The sequence below is a fragment of the Nelumbo lutea genome, chromosome 1 (assembly GCF_056320005.1).
Source record: "Nelumbo lutea isolate HS-2025 chromosome 1, American lotus-T2T, whole genome shotgun sequence".
In the NCBI taxonomy this organism is placed as follows: domain Eukaryota; kingdom Viridiplantae; phylum Streptophyta; class Magnoliopsida; order Proteales; family Nelumbonaceae; genus Nelumbo; species Nelumbo lutea.
The window spans coordinates 92,258,195-92,275,929 of NC_142684.1; the positions used below are offsets into that span (position 1 = coordinate 92,258,195).

The 17,735-nt window shown below is 39.4% G+C and overlaps 1 protein-coding gene across 18 annotated transcripts in view; it reads right to left on the minus strand.

Moving 5' to 3' along the window:
- LOC148876130 (phosphatidylinositol 4-kinase beta 1-like) overlaps positions 1-12,898 on the minus strand; it is a 58,281-nt gene extending 45,383 nt beyond the window's left edge. For 16 of the 18 annotated variants that reach the window (XR_016105567.1, XR_016105564.1, XR_016105565.1 and 13 more), the window contains exon 1: positions 11,058-12,849. Coding sequence is in view for 4 of the 18 variants with exons in the window: in XM_088966197.1 (XP_088822323.1) it covers positions 11,058-12,251 (1,194 nt within the window). In the remaining 14 variants the exon portion in view is untranslated. Of the gene's footprint in view, positions 1-11,057 lie in introns of all 18 variants that reach the window. The other 2 variants (XM_088966199.1, XM_088966198.1) reach the window with 2 other exon arrangements.
- Positions 12,899-17,735: the final 4,837 nt, after the last annotated feature.

A 17,735-nucleotide genomic window follows, 5' to 3' on the forward strand; every position in this document is an offset into this window, starting at 1 on the left:
CTCTCTTTCGACCTCCCTCTCTAACTCCTCTCTACCTCTACAACTAATACCCGGCCCTCCTCCTCCTACACAGACTGCAGTGTCTGAAATGGGAACAGAATCTAGCACACAAGACACAAAGCAACCATTAGTACCAATAACTGAAAGGACATTGTTACCTTGGTTTAGCTAGAGCGGACTAGAGGCACTGGAGTTAGAAGCTATCGGATCTTGGAAGAAGGTGTGGTTGTCGGCTAGCTCCTTGGCTCGGATCTGTGGAGTTAACCTTCTTATCTCTTTCGTTATACAATGGTCCCTCTCTGCACCCAATTGTTCGTCCATCCTTGCTATGTTCCTGCTTTGCTTCAGAGGAGTCATGGATAGTTCCTTACTAAACTCTCGCCCATTGTCAAGCTTTGGTACAAGAACTTCTAAAGCCAGATCGTCGTTGACTTCCCCGCCCTTGTTCTCATGGTGTATAAGCTGATACAGCCTATATCCTTCCCCTGTATCTTCTGAAAACAATGTACCAAGGTGCAAGGTTGTAGCCAAATCCGCTTCTAAAGTTGGTCTACCTTCGCACTGCCTATACTGGACTGATCGTCCAAGTCCTCTTCCAGATCTGGATCTTCCATTTGGTAGTTTACCCAGCCCTCGTCAACCCCTTCCTTTTCCGCACCACCCTCTCTTACATATATGGGATTCAGTTGGTCTTTCACAGAGCTGCTTCCTTTTGAATGCTCAAACACCGATCTAGGGACCCATTGTAGAGGTTTCGTTTTCCGCCAAACCAGAATAGGGTCTCCTGCACAAGTCTTCTTTGAGAAGGAAGAAAATAGACGCTTTTTTTCGTTTATAGTCCCCTTCTGTTTGTCCTAGGCCACGTGCTCACTTAAACAGTCATGTGGCCCCAAGACCGAACCTAAAGCCAACCCGGCCCCTCCTCCAGCCGGTTCAGACCCTCCAGTCCGCAACAAGCCATTACGTGGTCCAACCCTCTTCTTGACCACATCAGCAAAGAATGCTCGAGCCCCACCCACCCACCCCCACTTCGAGAAACTTCAAAAAATTTTGAATTTTTTTTTCTTTAAATGGCTTTCTTGTCTCTTGGTTTTCCAGCTGTCGCTTTTCAGTTACCTCCTTAGGCCTTTGTCCTTCCACCTTCAGGTCCACCAACACTTGCCTACCACGTGGGATCGACCCCGCCACATCCCCTTCATCTTCTACCTTGGTTCTTCTTCCCCAAAGCTCCAACTCCAGCTTCGAGACCATCCATCTCTGTACTAGACATTGTCAACAAGAATTTCGAACTTTGGAATCAATTTTGGTGCCACTCCTTTAACTTTCACCTCCACTGCTCAAAGATCCTGTAGATTGCAATCTTCCAACACTCCCCCCAACATTTTTACCAGGTTTTCTATGATCAATCTATTCCATAGATGAAACGGGAGTCCGAACATTTTCAGCATGAAGCTCCCTCTGAATGGCTCCACCTCATTACACAAGGGTTTCCATTTCTGGACATAGATCAATCCCTCTTCCCACTCAAAAGCTGCAAAATCCCCTGTCAACTCCATCTCTGACGCTTAGTACTGCCTTCTTATTTGCAAATGGCTCCAAGGTTAGCTCCGAATCTATCTACAAGTTATACACTACCGCTCTCAACAGCTTCCTCCAGTCTTGAACATCCTTACTAGAGGAAACCACCATTTTCTTCTCCCAATCCTCCAGTTCAGCCTCAACCCACACTTTCGGTCCCCTGTTTGGAAGCATTACTGCCTTGCCACAACTGGTTGATTTTTGTTTCAATGCCTGGAATGATGACTCAGCGGTACCCATCTTGTTGCTCTGTTCTTGTTCTTGTTCCACTTGCAGGTGATTAGCCGCAACCAGGAACTTCTACAACTCCATCGCAAATGACTGCCAACCTTGACTTTGTTTCCCTTCCGGTATACATACCATTTGCTTTCGGTCACCAAAATGTTCTATGATGGTAATGAACCACCATTTTTTATTCCATCTGAGTTCCACTTCATATTTTTTTCTTTTCCAACTCCAGTACATTCCTCCACCCTACGGTTTTCATGGACTGAAGTGCTCCATCAATGAAGCCTTTCAACCAGTGATCAGCTTCCTCAAGAAGGATTAATGTCACCCTTCTACCTTCTCTTACCTTTAGCAGATACTTACTTTTTGATTTTCCGCCTTCCAGAAGGAATCTCTTCGCTTCGATATCCAACCCAATCCTCCATCTATTCACCACCTGAAACTTCTTTTCATTTTCTCCTCCCATCTTCTACCTTCTCTTTTGCATCCTAACTTCCACACATTCTTTCATAAGATAAACCCATGTGCACCTAATCTAGTATGCCAAGTGAAAAGGGTTACGCTTGGCTCCTTGTTATTGCTACCAATGGTAGAGGCCTTTAGAGCTGAGCATGTATCATCATCATGGTAGTAAAAGCCACCAACTTCACGAGCACTCCTAATTGTTTGCCTTGTCAACAAGTCCTAGAAAACACAATGAGTGGAAAAGAAGGTTACATAATAATCTAGGTTTTTTGTAATTTTTTAGACAAAAAGCAAATTAGTGGTGAAATCTAGAAGATGTAAGGCAGATTTGAGGAGGGTTCCCTTTCCTAGCTGAATGTCTCCCTTTCCATAAACAGTGGAAAGAGAGCCCAAGGTTCAAAATATCGATATAGGGTGATACGGCAGTAGGGCGTATCAACCTGTATCAATACTGCATTTTATGTTTTTTTATTTTTTACAAAATTAGTTCAGAGGAGCCAGTTTAAGGCCAGTCTACCCCCTGAACCACTTGCCAACCCGAAACACCCCCTGTAGGGGCATATCAGGAAGACTGACACGATACGTATTGGCCGATATGGGACGAAATTTTGATCCTTGAGAGAGCCATCAGCAACTTTTACCTTATCATGCCCAGATGAAAGGTTGTAAAAAGTGAATAATGAGGATGAATTTCTCATGTGCTCAAAAGCTCCTGAATGGTGATCAAGGACTAAATGGTGATCAAGTTCTTCCCACAAACCTTCTAGTGTAGCAAAATAAGTTGCAATAGTCATGTCCCCTTGAGTCAAACTAAAAATGTCTTGATTCAACATGTAGATCCTTGTTATATTCTTCTTTTGACCATAAGTGTTGTACAGTTTTTCCCAAATCTTATGGGTTATTGTGTGGTGCTGAACAGTTGCATTTTCCCTACACCAATTTCTATAACTAGGTTCATCCTCCTTGGGCTCCTTAATCTTCCTGTCAATGTAAACTTGCAGCCCATGGCTCACTATGGACCATCTTGCTGAAATGGCTCATCCCCTATAGTTGTATTCATCTAATTTCACATTAGTAACCTGTACCATGGGATTTCCAAGACGAATAACATTATCTACAGTCCTGGAACTTCCAGATGAGACTTCACTTGTGCTGGAAGACACACACAACGGATATTTAAATAGTAGAAGAGGCCAAACAGCACCTCCCTTTGCTCAAACTCCAAAAGTGAGCTGGGTTAGAGAGTACACGAATCTCCTGGACTGATATTACTTATGATCCAACGGCTAGACCTGTTAACTAGGTCTCTCTAGTACTACCCTACAGTTTTTTGCCCTAACTGGGCATACCAGCAACTATTCTGCACCTCCTTGGAATTTTTTCCCTCCCTAGAAACAGCTTCAGTTAACCACAACCAGCATCTCTCTCTCTCTCTCTCTCTCTCTCTCTCTCTCTCTCTCTCTCTCTCTCTCTCTCTCTCTCTCTTGTTGCTCCAACAATGAAAAAAGAAGTTTAGGAAGAAAGAGGAGGTGAAGAAGGGGTAGACGAGCAGAATAAGAGCAGATTACAGCTTTGATACCATGTTTGTATTCAGATTCTTGATGAAGAAGAAGTGCAGAAATAGAGAACAGGGTGGCTCTTTCCAGCCTTCCAGCCCACCAAACTGTTATTTATAATAGGGCAAACAATAATACATGAGTTGACAACTTTACCCCCCATTAGTAAGAGGTAATGTAACTTAAAATAAACAAAGGCCCAGGCCCATTAACACTTAATAACAGTACATCCCAACAAGAAATAGACAAAGCATAACATAAATGGGTCGAGGCCCATCCTGTTAAGTCCCACAACAAGGACAATAAGGTGTCAGATAGAGGTTTGAATGGGGGAGGTTCAGCGGTGTTGGAGTTGGGAGGTGAGGAGGAGAGTGAAGCAAGGGGGAATTGGAAGTAGTGGAAAAGGTGGCGAACAGAGAGATTAAGAACAGGGAAGAGGAAGAAGACATGAAAGAGGAAGGCAAAATAGAAGGAGATAGAAGGAGGAGAAGGTAACAAGGCAAACCTGTTAATTATCAAAAAAGAAAAAAAGAAGGCAAACCTGTTCGAGGACCTGCCTCATGGTGTTGAGATAGGGAAAGATGTTGTTTCTTCAACTTTTGAAGTGGTTATTGGACAACTGGGAGTTGATTGGGGTCACAGGAGAAGGAGAATGCTTGGATTGATAAGGGTGAAGTTTTGGTGACTCCAAGAGTTTCAAGTAAGTCTAACACCGTTCATGTTACAAAGGTGTTTTCAAGACTGAAAGATGGTCTGGTAGGTATTGAGCCGACCAACAAATACAAAAGAATCTATAAAAGAAGAGAAGTAAAATCTAGAATTTCTTGTTTTGAGAATCCCCAAGTAGAGAAGCGACCTTTGCAGGTTGCAAATGGGAACAAGATACAATCGACAATCTCCCAAGATGATGATCTAAGAAAGGCTGGATTGGGAGAGAGTTTGGTTTGTTCGAATGAAAATAAGAATCTTGAGTCCTCTTCCAATGTGGAGCCGGAGAAGAAGAAAAATAAAGGGTGTATGGACTTGAAGAGTTTAGTTGATAGAGAAGTGGAAATTGGAAAGTCCCTAGCCTTATTCATTTGAGGAGGGGAAAGTCTTGTTAGGAAAGCCTTTGAAAGGAAGAGGAAGGATGAAGGTTTGAGGAAAGCTGCTGATGTTCTTGGAGGAGAAAGTTCGGATGAGGAGAGAGGCTGTGAAGAGTTTGGAGAGATTGAAAGATTAATTGAGCTTCATTGGTCAGATTGCTTATAAAGTATCAGTGCAAATTTGTTTTCTTTTGCGCTTTTCTTTTGAAGTTTTGTCTCAGTATGGTTGGAAGTCTTCCTGGGGTTCTTGTGGGGTGTAATCTTAACACCTGTTCTGATGTATCCAGTTTTGTTTCTTTAATAAAATTTTCCTTTTACTTATCAAAAAAAAAAAAAGACCAAGGGGTTGAGTTGATTCAAATGTAAATATTTAAGTCTTTTGGGGGGCAGCAATTGCTGATCTATTTCTGTGGGGTGCTAGGCACAAATCCTTCTTTTTATAAATGGGAAAAGGAATTTATATTTCTATTCAACGAGCTATATACAATATACTGTATAGACAATTACAAAATTGAACAGTTACCGGTCGTAAAATAAAAAGATATTTATTCCAGTCTTTGGTCTTTGAACCTCTGTGGTAAGAGACAGGCTTTTAAGGAGAAAATTGAATGTTCCAATTCGAGTGTTATTAATTTTGTTGCTCTTGCTTCGGTTTTTTGTTATAGGGGTTGATGCTAAGGAGCTCAACCAGAGTCAATGGACATAGAATTTCAGGTGGATTTCTCTCATTTTGCTTCATTGTTCATCTTGTTTTAGAATTTTAGTCAGATTTTCAATCTTTTGGTTTCTTGGGACTATGTAATGTTACTTGAGTTCTGATATCAGTCAAAGTTTGACAGCTTGATCTGTCCAACTCAGTTATATCCTGTGTTAACAAGATAGTACAATGAAGTTGAATGCTTGTTTTGGGGAACTTGAACAGAGTTATGCCTCTTGTTAGTTGCTTCTTAATTATGTTACTAGAATTGTGAGGTGAATCCTGAATTTTACATAATTATGTTAAGCAACTGATTTGAAGAAAGCTTTATTTGGTGGCCTGGAAACAAGTCTGCCTCTCCAAAGAGGCAAAGAGAAGGGTGGATTGGGTATCAGGTCTCCAAGCACAATGAATGAAGCTCTTTCGGGAAAATGGTTGTGGCAATATGGCAGTGAGACAGGCTCACTATATGTCATAAGCCCATATGGTACTGGAGTATGGAAAGGCATCACGAAGAGTAAAGAAATTTTCTCCCAGTTCATTTCTTTCAAACCAAGACAGAGGGATCAGGTGAGATTCTGGCTCAATGTATGGTACAGTCTGAGACCATTATGTCAGGTCTACCCTCAGATTTCAATGTTGCAATGGACAAGAATGTTTTGATTAAAGATTGCATTGAGCTGCTAAGGGAGCAGGCTATCTGGGACCTGGGCACCAAAATTCAGGAGTATTCATGATTACCAATGGGCGACCCACGTCAGTTCCTGATTCAAATGCACACAAGGACAGAAGATGGTGGAATGCTGGACATTCAAGAAATTTCACGGTTAGATCATTTTACAAAGTGCTGTCAGACCACACAATCAAAACATCTCATGGAAATGGATTTGGAAAGTGGGCCTCACATCCAAGATAGATTTCTTTCGGTGGATAGTTATTTTGACAAAATTACAACTACAGCTCATCTGGTTACACAGGGAAGGACTGTTGATAACCGGTGCAGATTTTGTGGACAAGTGGGAGAAGTGCTACATCACGGACTGGTTCAGAGCAGAGAAGCTTACAGTATCTGGATCAATGTTTTAAAACACAGAGGTGTGACAAGAGGCATTCCACTACCTAGAGGCGCGAGGCGTGGTTCAGAACGTAAGAGGCGTAAGCCTCCCGAACACAAGGAGACGTAAGCCTGCGCCTCCTCAAGAGGAGGGGGGTCAGGAGGAAAAAGAGGAAGGGGGGATCTCATTTTTTTCTTTATTTTTAATATTTTTTTATATTAAGAAGAATAAAGATGCATAGAACTAGTTTCTTTCCTCTTATCTTTTCTTCCCTTCCCTTTCCTTTTCTCTTTTCTTTTTCTTCTCTTTCTTTCATTTTCTTTCCCTTCCCTTTCTTTTCTTTTCCTTTCCTTTTTTCTTTTTTTCTTTTTTTTCAGTCCTTTTACATGAGGTGTGCATGAAGCACATAAGGCGTACACCTCTAGCATGCCTCATGAAAAAAGTGCATGAAGCGTACACCTCTTGCACCTGAGGCATACGCCTCAGAGGTGTCAGTGCCTCTAGCCTACGCCTCAGGGCGTTTTGGAAGCGCCTCACCTGGAGGCGCCCACGCCATTTAAAACACTGATCTGGATACAATCTTTAAGGCTGGCTATTTATCTGCAATTGGATATGCCGAAATGATTTAGTGACCTTGTTCTCCACTTGATGCTTGAAAGGGCTGTGTAGGAAAGGAAGGATTTTGTGACACTTCATGAGTTCACTCCAGCAGTAACCTGTTGGTCTTTGTGGAGAGAGTACAATAGCAGAGTCTTCAAAGGGAAGAAAGTGGAGATCAATGAGTTAATTGCCAAGACTGCAAGCCTTATTACCTTTTGGGCATGCAAATAACAATGAGCTGTTCGGAGTTTCCTATAAACATTTTAATACTAATTGGAATAGTTTCATATGGGACAATGATTTTATTTTTGTATAACACAGAAAGATAGATGTGCAATACATTGTAATTATTTTGGTTGAGAGGAGCTCACCCTCCTTTAATACAATGTCATTTACCTTTCAAAAAAACGCAAGTGTTTTCAAAAAATAAAGAACTATGGGATTTGATGACATAGAGAAGTACCATCTCGATTACATTAGTTTTAAGCATGTTAAAACTTAAAAGTTTAAGCACCTAATTTCAATGTTTGATCTAGTTTTGGGTTTCACTTCCCTTCTTAAATTGGATGAGGAAATAATCCGTATCTCTAATTCACCAGATTTAGCTGGCTTAGAAACTACAATTGACTCTTTTGTTTGGATTATACATTCTTAGCTTTAGCAAAGGTTATGTCTATTTCTATTATGGACTTTCCCCACTCAAAGGCCTCCATCAGCTTTTCTCCTGGGAAAACTATCCTAGTTTAGAAGATGATCCTTTTCCAAATCACCCAGTTCCCACCCAAAAAATTCCAAATCAGCCTTTTTCCTGCAAACATTATCCTGGTTTAGACTATTTTCTCTAGCCCCTTCACAACTTGTTTAATATTAAATTGAAAAGAAAATTATATTAAAGAAAAAAGTCAACATACATCCAAGAAGGGTGACGAGAAAACACCTTGCCAGCAGGAAACAAAAAGACATAAATCATAAGACCCAAAATGTATTTAAAAACCAGAATGTATTTCAGCTTCTTGAATCTCACTCTATTTGGGTTCTGCAAGATGTTTGTCTTCCCACTGTATTCCACTGGGTTACTGTTGTACCTCTTTCCTCTATCATCAATAAAATTTTTACCTTACCTTTAAAAAAAGATCACAAAACAAGAAAAAACCCTCCCAAAAGCTCTCAAATAGAACAGAAATCTCACCCAAAAGACTCTAACATTAGCAAAATCAGGAAGGATCAAAATCAGCCTCTTCACAACTTTCATCAGTGACTTGAGTATCAAAAGGTTAGTACACAGGCAAATTGGAAAATGTTGATTTTATTGGAATGGTCCCCCCCCCCCAAAGTGAGAGTAGTTTTTTCCATGCCATTAACTTCATAGAAAATCTCTCCACAAGACCACAATGGGTCCCAAAAAGCCATTTACCTAGGATTTCCTCCCAAAGTCAATCCTACGGATCTTGTTAGCAATCCACTATCTCACAAACCAAAAAGTCAAGCACATATGATCAACTCTTTTTGATCCATGTTATTACATTTTGGCAGGTTTACCTTTAAACAAGACATTCTTTTTATGGTTTCCTGGTTGATCTTTAAATTCCTGACACTCACTCCAACATCCACCAAAAATCCTTTTTTTTTTTGATGAATCATCCACCAAAAAACATTGTGCCATCTATAAGTTGAAGATGGGATATAATCTCCTATCTCTTACTATTCTGAAACTTCTAGCCACTTCTCTCTCCTAAGCTCTCTGAAACAACCTTTCCAAGGATTTTCACCACCAGAATTAAACAATGGAGCAGTGTTTTAAAAGTGCAAGGCGCAAAAAAGGCGTAAGGGTCAATTTGCGCCTGAGGCACAAGGCACAAGGCAAGGCATGTGCCTTTTTAAGAAAGGCGCAAAAAATAAAAAATAAAAAAACGGAGCTAAAAAAAGAGCTCAAAATTCAAAAAAATGAAAAAAAAATATTAAACATAATACTAATAAAAATATAAACTTAAATTTTAAAATAAATGTTTAAAAAAACAATTATCTAATATTAAAATACATAAATATAACATGTAAAGCATATTCAAATGAGAATTTAAAAATTAAATCAAATATATAAAACATTTTCAAGCATATAAAATCCACAATTCTTTTTTTCTCAATTGCATTACTTCAAGTAGCTAATGTGATGTAAAACATATTACATTCCTGATTCTACGAGCCGCCTTTGTGCCACACCCCTCGAGGCAAGCCCAAATAAGTCCACGTTAGGTCTTAAATTCTAAGTTCTCACACAAAAAATAATGATTTATAGTCTTTATTGCTTTTCAAGAAGATATTTTATTAGGATGAATGAACGAACAATATTACCAAATAGGGGGTTCTCGAAGCTTCAATGAGCAAGTGAAGTTCCAAAAGTTTCAAAAGGCGCACACCTGGGCTGAGGCACAAGGGGCACCATAGGCGTGCGCCTTTTGAAAGGACTGCGCCTAAAACCTGAGCGAGGCGCCTACCCTAAAATTCGCCTCGACTGTCTGCCTAGGTGTGCCTTTTAAATCACTGGAATGGAGGAAAACAAATCTCCTTGCTTCCTTTGTTTCATGAAAAGAATCATTGGGTTTTCCATTAATATAGATGGAGAAATGCATGGATGTAATAGAATCCAACATCCACTTTATGCATTTTCTCCTGAAATCCTAACACTCATTTCAAACAATTCTAATCCACATGATAATGCCTTCTTGGGATCAAGTTTACACACATCTTATGGCCCTAAAAAACTTAATTTGCTTCTTTTTATATCAGCAATAGATCAATGAGATTTTGTTAAAAGAGAAAAGGAGGAAAATATGGGAAACCATGCCAAAGGGCTACTTCAATCCAAGAAGCATGCATCAGACAAGAAAAAAATAAATAAACACTTATGAGTTACAACTGTCTACCCCCAAGATCTGACCCCAAAAAAAGTTCTTCCCTCTTTGCTCCTTCTCTAGTCAAAGAATCATCTAAAGAATTGGTAGATCTTTGGATTCATCCGAACATGGTGGTTAAGTTGGAACCTAAAGATCTTGCCTCTCTTATATCATGAATTGAGATACTCTTACAACTAGAGAGCCATACAGAACCAACTTATGGAGAGATAATCCACAAGTGCAAGAGGAACTCAGGAAGCAGATTGAGCTCAAGCCTGGAGATGATAATCAAACCTATTTTTGACAGATAGAAGGCATGGGGAGAGATCACTACAGGAGGCTTTCCCAGCTTTCTTCAAATTAGCAGTCAACAGAGAGGCCTGTGTCCAGGAGTGTTACGAGGTATTGGAGGATATGGACTGTCTTTGGCAGAGATGCCAGAGGCCCTAAATAGTGTTCAGTTGGCAAGGGGGTCCAGGGATTGAAGGATATGGACTGTCTATTTGTCATTCTTTTTGGCTTTGGAAGGTTGTAGTCATGATAGCTTCCCAAGGATATGGGAAGCCAAGGTGCCCTCTAAAGTGACTGTCTTCATGTGAACAGCAACGTTGGACAGAATCCTCACCATAGATCATTTAATCCATGGAGGTATGCAGTTGGAAAACATATGCAGCCTATGCAATGACAATAGACATCAAATTGCTATCTCATAATTTAGACTTAGAATTGATGATAGCTATCAAACACAAAACTCACTCTTCAAATAAAGAACAACCAAAAGCTATTAGGCAACAATAAAATAGAAGGGTTCGCACGAACTGAAACAATGATGGGAATATTTGCTTCATGTATCCACCAACATAACAAGAGAAATGCAAGCTTTAAATTAATTCCTTACTGACCTCTTTGTGCTTTTTCAAACCAAACACCTCTGAATCCTCCACAGAGTGATCCCTATCTCGAAATAGCTTACGGAAAAAACTCTCTGTTCCAGGACTACTTTCAGATGAACCACCAGAATTAGAATTTTCATTTGTTACTGCAGCTTTGTCTTCTTCAGGATGCACGCGAAACGATTTACGGAACAAACAAAATTCTGAAGGCTCTTCTTCGTCAGCATTTGAGTTTCCCTTATCTTCATCATCATTTCTGTCAATAACATCTTTTTTGTCATCAAATTTATCTTTAAATAATTTACGGAAGAACCCTTCTTTTTCATCATCTTCTCCGGACTTTGAACTTGCTTTCTCCTCCGAGTCACTTTTGCTATCACGAAATAACCGTTTGAAGAACCCATCAGAGCTTGACATCAGCTCCTCGTCCTCATCTTTACTCTCTCTGATAAGTCTCCGGAAGAAACTATCTTTCTCTGTGTCTTCGTCATCCTTATCCACAGATTTCCTGAAAAGCAAAGCATCCCTGACTTTTGGACCTGGAATCAACTTCTTGAAGAGCTTATTCTCATCAGGGGAAAGCTTATTACCCTCTTCCTGTAAAGAGTTGCTTACAGATGACGGTGAGAAGGAAAATGAGCGCTGCGTTGGGGGAGATGAGGTCAGTGACAGTAATCGCTGCTTCGATGAGAGTAGCTTGTTGAGAACCTGGTTCTTGCTCCCAGGGCTTGCAGGGGGATTAGGAGGGCGGACCAGTGGGGGCCAGTCACCCATCAGTGTCGCTGCTATCTGGCATTTCTCCTGAATTCTACTGATTCCCTCATTATCGTCCGAGTCCTCAAGCTCTGCCATCAAGAACCAGTGAACCTTTAGTGCAATCTGTAAAGACTTCGAGCACATGTCAATAACAAACTTATCCAATGAAGGGCTGGGCTTGTGTACCAGCATGTAGCAAATCTGGAAGATGTAGCTCTCAATGCCGGAGAGTGGAAGACTGTACATTCTGTTACAGAGGTAATCTCGGACACCCGAATGATCATGCTTGTACAGGTAACTAACTGCAATCCACTCGCAAAAAAACGCCGAATCAAAGAAACGGATAAGCCACCCACTCTCCCCAGTCTCACTCGTTGGATTTGTTCTGGTAATCTCGCGAGGCAAATCATCCAATTCTCCACGACTCAATCCTAGAAGCCGCACCATTATCAATCTACCATCATAAACCCCAGCTCGCACCCAATCAAATATGTAACCCTAGTTTCTCGTTGAATTCAATCAAACCGTCTCCTGAGTTCTGAAGTCCTATATAAACTAAAAGAAATCCAATTTACAAACCCAATATGAATCTTCCTTCAAAAAAAATTCCCCAAGAACTTACAGCTTCATTCAATACTGAAGTTCCCCAACCTCAAAGACCTACCAATTCCGCTGCAATTCAATTTGACCTGCATATCCGCAAAACCCTAGCAACTCCAGTTCTTCTGCTGTTCTGCAGAAACCTTAACTTCAGATTAATTCCGTGCAGAAAAACCTCTCTCTAATTCGTATAAATTAGTAGAAATTCAACTCCGAAATACAGAAACGATCGAAACTTTAAGACGACGAGACGAAGATCAGTTGTGGGAAATTTTGTGAGAAATGAAAGATGGACTTTCGCTTACGCGGGTGAAGTCTTTCTGCTAATTAATGAGAGGAACGAAGCGAAAAGAACAGCAAATCCTTTTTCCAATTCTCTTCTCTCTCTCTCTCTCCGTCATCACTCGTCGTGGACGTCTTCTTCCCAGTTGTTGTGACTCGCGAGAAAGAGATGGACAGACTCGGGAACATTTTAAAGACGAACAAATGCAAGACGAAATTGCTAACCTACGCCCTTGGTGCTTACCAACGCACAGGAATTCTCCCAAGTACAGAATAAGTTTTTCACTTTTTTAGCTGTTTGATTTGATAATGGCTGAAAGCTGCTGAACCGAAATACATATTGCTTTATCTTTTATCTTGTAACTATTAAAATAATTAAATAGTAAAATTTTCAATGATATATAATCGTCTACCCAATTTCAATTTGAGCAATCTAATCTAATAGACAAAGATCTCACAACCTCTAAAGGTGTAAGATTTTTATCTTCAGTTGTTATTAGACGTATTTACGGGTTGGGTTTTGTCTTTATACTATCGAGCCTAAGTCTTGAGTCCGAGTTTGACCCTCATATAAAGCCTGGGCTCAAGTTCGAGTTCGACCAAAAATTTGATCAGGTTGGGTTTTGCCTTTAAATTAACATAATATGATTAGGCCCGAGCCTAAATCCAACCTGACCATCGAGCCTAAGTCTTGAGTCCGAGCCTGACCCTCATATAAAGCTTGAACCCGACCAAAAATTTGGACAAAAAAATATTTTTTTTCCTTTTTATTCAATTAAAAACTATTTTATTTATATTAAAGGACCTCAAAACCTAAAAAAAAAATAATGAAAGATCTCACTATTACTTGAAAAAAGAGAAGAATAATAAAAAAAATATTATATATGTGTGTGTGTATATATATAATACATTATCAAGTCGCGCTCGAGCTCAGGCTAGGATTTTTTGAGAAAGCCTGAGCCCAACCCGAAAAAAGGTCGGGCCCAATGTTTTAGGCCTAAGCCCAAGCCCACGGGCCTGAAATCATGTCTAACCCTGACTTAGATCGAGTTAAGTCGGGCCGGCCCGTTGGGCTACCTAACCCATGAACAAGTCTAGTTGTTGCCAAACTGTGAATTTAACAAATTAACAATAATACTAGTGTGTTTAGTTTGAATGGTTGCATAGCCTGTTGTACATGTTCATGCTTTTGTATTGATATGCATCCAAAGTTTAGGTTTGCATTTTGGTGCTTTATTCTCCGGAATAAAGCATTTAAAATAAAAAATTGAAGTGTTCTAATACATAACACAATACATAATTGGGAAAATCTATGATGCCCAAAAGATGAACTTTGAATATGATACCCAATAACTTTGACCAATCAAAATCCAAATGGATACCATGTGACAGTTGATCGGTCACAAGTTTTTCAAACATCATGTCTTCTGATAGTATTATCAAACCTTATTTATTAAAATTTGAATACCTTGGAGATGAAAGCATTACATTAAACAATCAATTTGGAAACACCTTTTGATAGGAGAAACAGCAAATAGATGTTTCCCTAATGCTTCATAGATTAATTCCTTTGTATCTATGGACTATATTCCCTCTTTTCCACCCGCTTGAAGATGCTTGGTAAAAGAAAGGGTAACGTGGAAGGATAAAAAAAAAAAGAGGGGCTAGTGGAAATACTTAACAAGTTTTGGGCACGGGTTTTTAGGCAGGGCAAATGGCCAAGGATGGCCTACCTTCATTTCAATAAAGATTGCATAACACATCAATGGAATGCACATTGAGCACAATACATGTTTACTTGATGATAGGCAGGCCTTAAGAGCTTTTCTTTCTCTCTCTACTTTTTTTTGAATTTTTGAATTATCTTTCAACCTTTGGGTGCACCTTGAGGAATGCATGTTGGCTTAACAAAGGAAATGCTTGATTGATTAATTCAATGGATTGATTAATGATAAGAGAGATGATGGGGACAATTGGGGAATTAAATGGTCGATGATGGCCTCCATTCCTTTCTTTGATCGATTGGCGTGATACCAAGGTTTTACAATGCCTCACACTATGCTAGCTTGAAATGGATTTTTCTCTCTTTTTTTTTTTTTCAAGACACTTGGATTTGTGATTACCCTAGTTTGAGTCAATGTGGGTGATATTGATGAAGGTTCAACACCCTCGATAACAGTTTCAACACAACAAGGTTACCCCCTTCACAATGAATCCAAGATTATCGACAAACATTTTGCAAAGGCATACCCATAGGACTTATCAACAAGTCCATAGTCTAACTAGGCTTTGATTGTATAACCATCCTAAAAGTAGGTAGACACTCTCTCTCTTCTAGGTTCAATGTAACCTAACTAATTCATTACTCCACCATGAGTAAGTACCAAAGCAAAAAAGAGAAGGCATGCCAGCATAATGAAAAAGCAAAGAAGCGACACTTTTTTTTCAATTCAAAAAAGTGGTACAATGGTTTACATGAGCAAAAGGGCATGACACAATAGGATGTAGTAACTAACAATCTTATTGAAGGAGGTCGGACTTAAGCAAGAAGGGATGACTTTGAAGACCACTTGAGAAGTGATTAATTTCCCTAAGTGACGGAGCAAAATGATTCCACTACTACTTTGATTTTTTCCTCTTTTTTATTTTTTATTACTTTTTGTTTTAAGAATGTCCATTATTCTTTACCTCCTATTTTTTGTCATATCTGAGTTAGACCCAAGTGTCATTGCTCAGGATGCCTACATACCCCTCTAAAAGGGGATCAGACCAATTGTAGTTCTAATAGCCTTTTTTTTTTCTATCTTTTACGATTGTAATCAGTTGATGATTGATTCTTTCATAGACTTTTCGCTTCCCCTAAAGATGTCATGAATTCAAAATGTGAATAAAGTATCATCTTTTATTTCTCTATTTATTTATTGTTGAGGATAAATTGAACCAAAAGTGATATTGTATGGGTCAACTTGGAGGAAGATGAACTATTAAGATTTGCTGAGATCTTTGGGTGTGAGATAAGAAGCTAGCCAATTAATTACTTAGGACTACCTTTAGGAGGAAACTCTAGGTTAGTTGGGTTTTGGAAGCCAGTCTTAGAAAGGTTTGAAAGGAAATTAGCCCTTTGGAAGAGGAATTATATCTCGTTGGGCGGAAGAATAGCTTTAATTAGAGCCACACTAGAAAATCTCCCCACCTATTTCCTCTCAACCTTCATAATCCCTTCTAAGGTAGCAAAGAGTTTAGAGAAATGCATGAGGGACTTTCTTTGGGATCCAGGAGAGGAAAGGAAAGACCATTTGGTTAAGTGGGATCAAGTTAGAAAACCTAAGGATTTAGGGGGTTTAGCAATCGGGAACCTAATGTTAAGGAACACAACTTTACTAGGTAAGTGGCTTTGGAGATATTCCTTTGAGGAGGATAGACTATGGCACATAATGATTGAGAGCATTCATGAGGTTGATGGAAATGGTTGGGATGTAAAACTTGCCCTTCATAGTATTTCATCTTCTCCTTAGAAAGCTATCTACAAAATCTACCCTACATTCCTCAATTGCATTTGCTTTGATGTGGGACAAGGTAATAAAGTTCATTTTTGGGAAGGCCTTTGGGTAGGGGAAACCCCACTTAAAGACCTCTTTCCTTATCTCTTTGTGCTTTCAAACCTCAAGGGGAAAGTTGTATCCATTTTGGGAACATTATGTCCAAATGGCATGAATTAGAACTTAGGCTTCAGAAGGGGATTAAGGGAAAAATGAGTGTGAATCTCTAATCTAGTTATTGAACCTTTTTAGGGAAAATTCACTTAGACTTGTAGCTGAAAGACTCTAGAATTTGGGTAGGTTCTTCAAATGGCATCTTCTCTTTCTCTTCTTTCTTCTGAGTACTTGCTTCCCCCACCCTTTAGTTGGGGATTTTCCCATGAAAGAAATTTGGTGCAAGACCATCCCCCTGAAGATTCAACCCTTCTATTGAGAATTATTCCTTGGCAAGGTAAACACTTGTGATATGTTACAGAGAAGAAGGCCATACACATGCCTTTCTCCTCATGTGTGTTCTTTATGTAAGGAAAGTGGTGAGACTCTACATCACTAAATGATATCATGTTCTTTTGTGCTTCAAATTTGGGATTTCTTTTGTACTCTCTTTGGTTGCAGGTGAGTTCCACCTTAAGACATGGCAAGACTCTTTAATTGTGACTTCTTAAGACAACGAAAGAAAATAGGGATGGTAATGTGGAAAGCAACAAAGGCATCAATATGTTGGGTGGTGTGGAAAGAAAAGAATAACATGATCTTCTTGGAAAATATCATAATAGTAGAGGAAGTGATTGATAACATCAAGGTGAAAGTAGTTCATTGGGTGAAATCCTTATAAAGCTTTTAAGTCTTTTCAGTCACAAACATTCTAAGAAACTAGTCTGAAGTAGCACAATCATCAAGAGTGAGAGACAAGATAAGAATGGAGTGGAAACCACCATAAGGAAATAAAGTGAAACTGAACTTTGATGGGAGTTCCTTTGGAAACCCAAGACTATCAGGCATAGGAAGAGTATTCAGAAATTCTGAAAGGAGGATATTGGCCATGTTCTTAGGACTAATTGAAATAGGGAATTCGTTGAAGGCTGTGAACTCTTGGCACTACTACAAGGTTTGAAGCTAGCTAAACAGATGGGATACAAACATATTAAAGTGGAAAGGGACTCCAAAGTAGTCATTTCCTAGGCTACAAACAATAGCCATACCCCATGGACGTTTGAACATGTGATTAGAGAAGTGGAAAATATTGCAAAGGAGGTTGAGGATGAATTCAAATGGGCTCGAAGGAGTGCAAACGTGTTAGCTGATTATCTAGCAAAACAAGGGGCATTGAGACAACAACTATTTTGAGATGCACTGTAACGAGGGACAAAAAAGAGGGTTCAAATGGGATCATCACTCCCATCACTAAGTTGTATAAACTTTTCCTAATCTTAAAGTTAAATAAAATTCATGCTTACTGATGAAAAAAAAAATTGTATAGATATTTATATTGCCTCACTTTTTTAGTTAG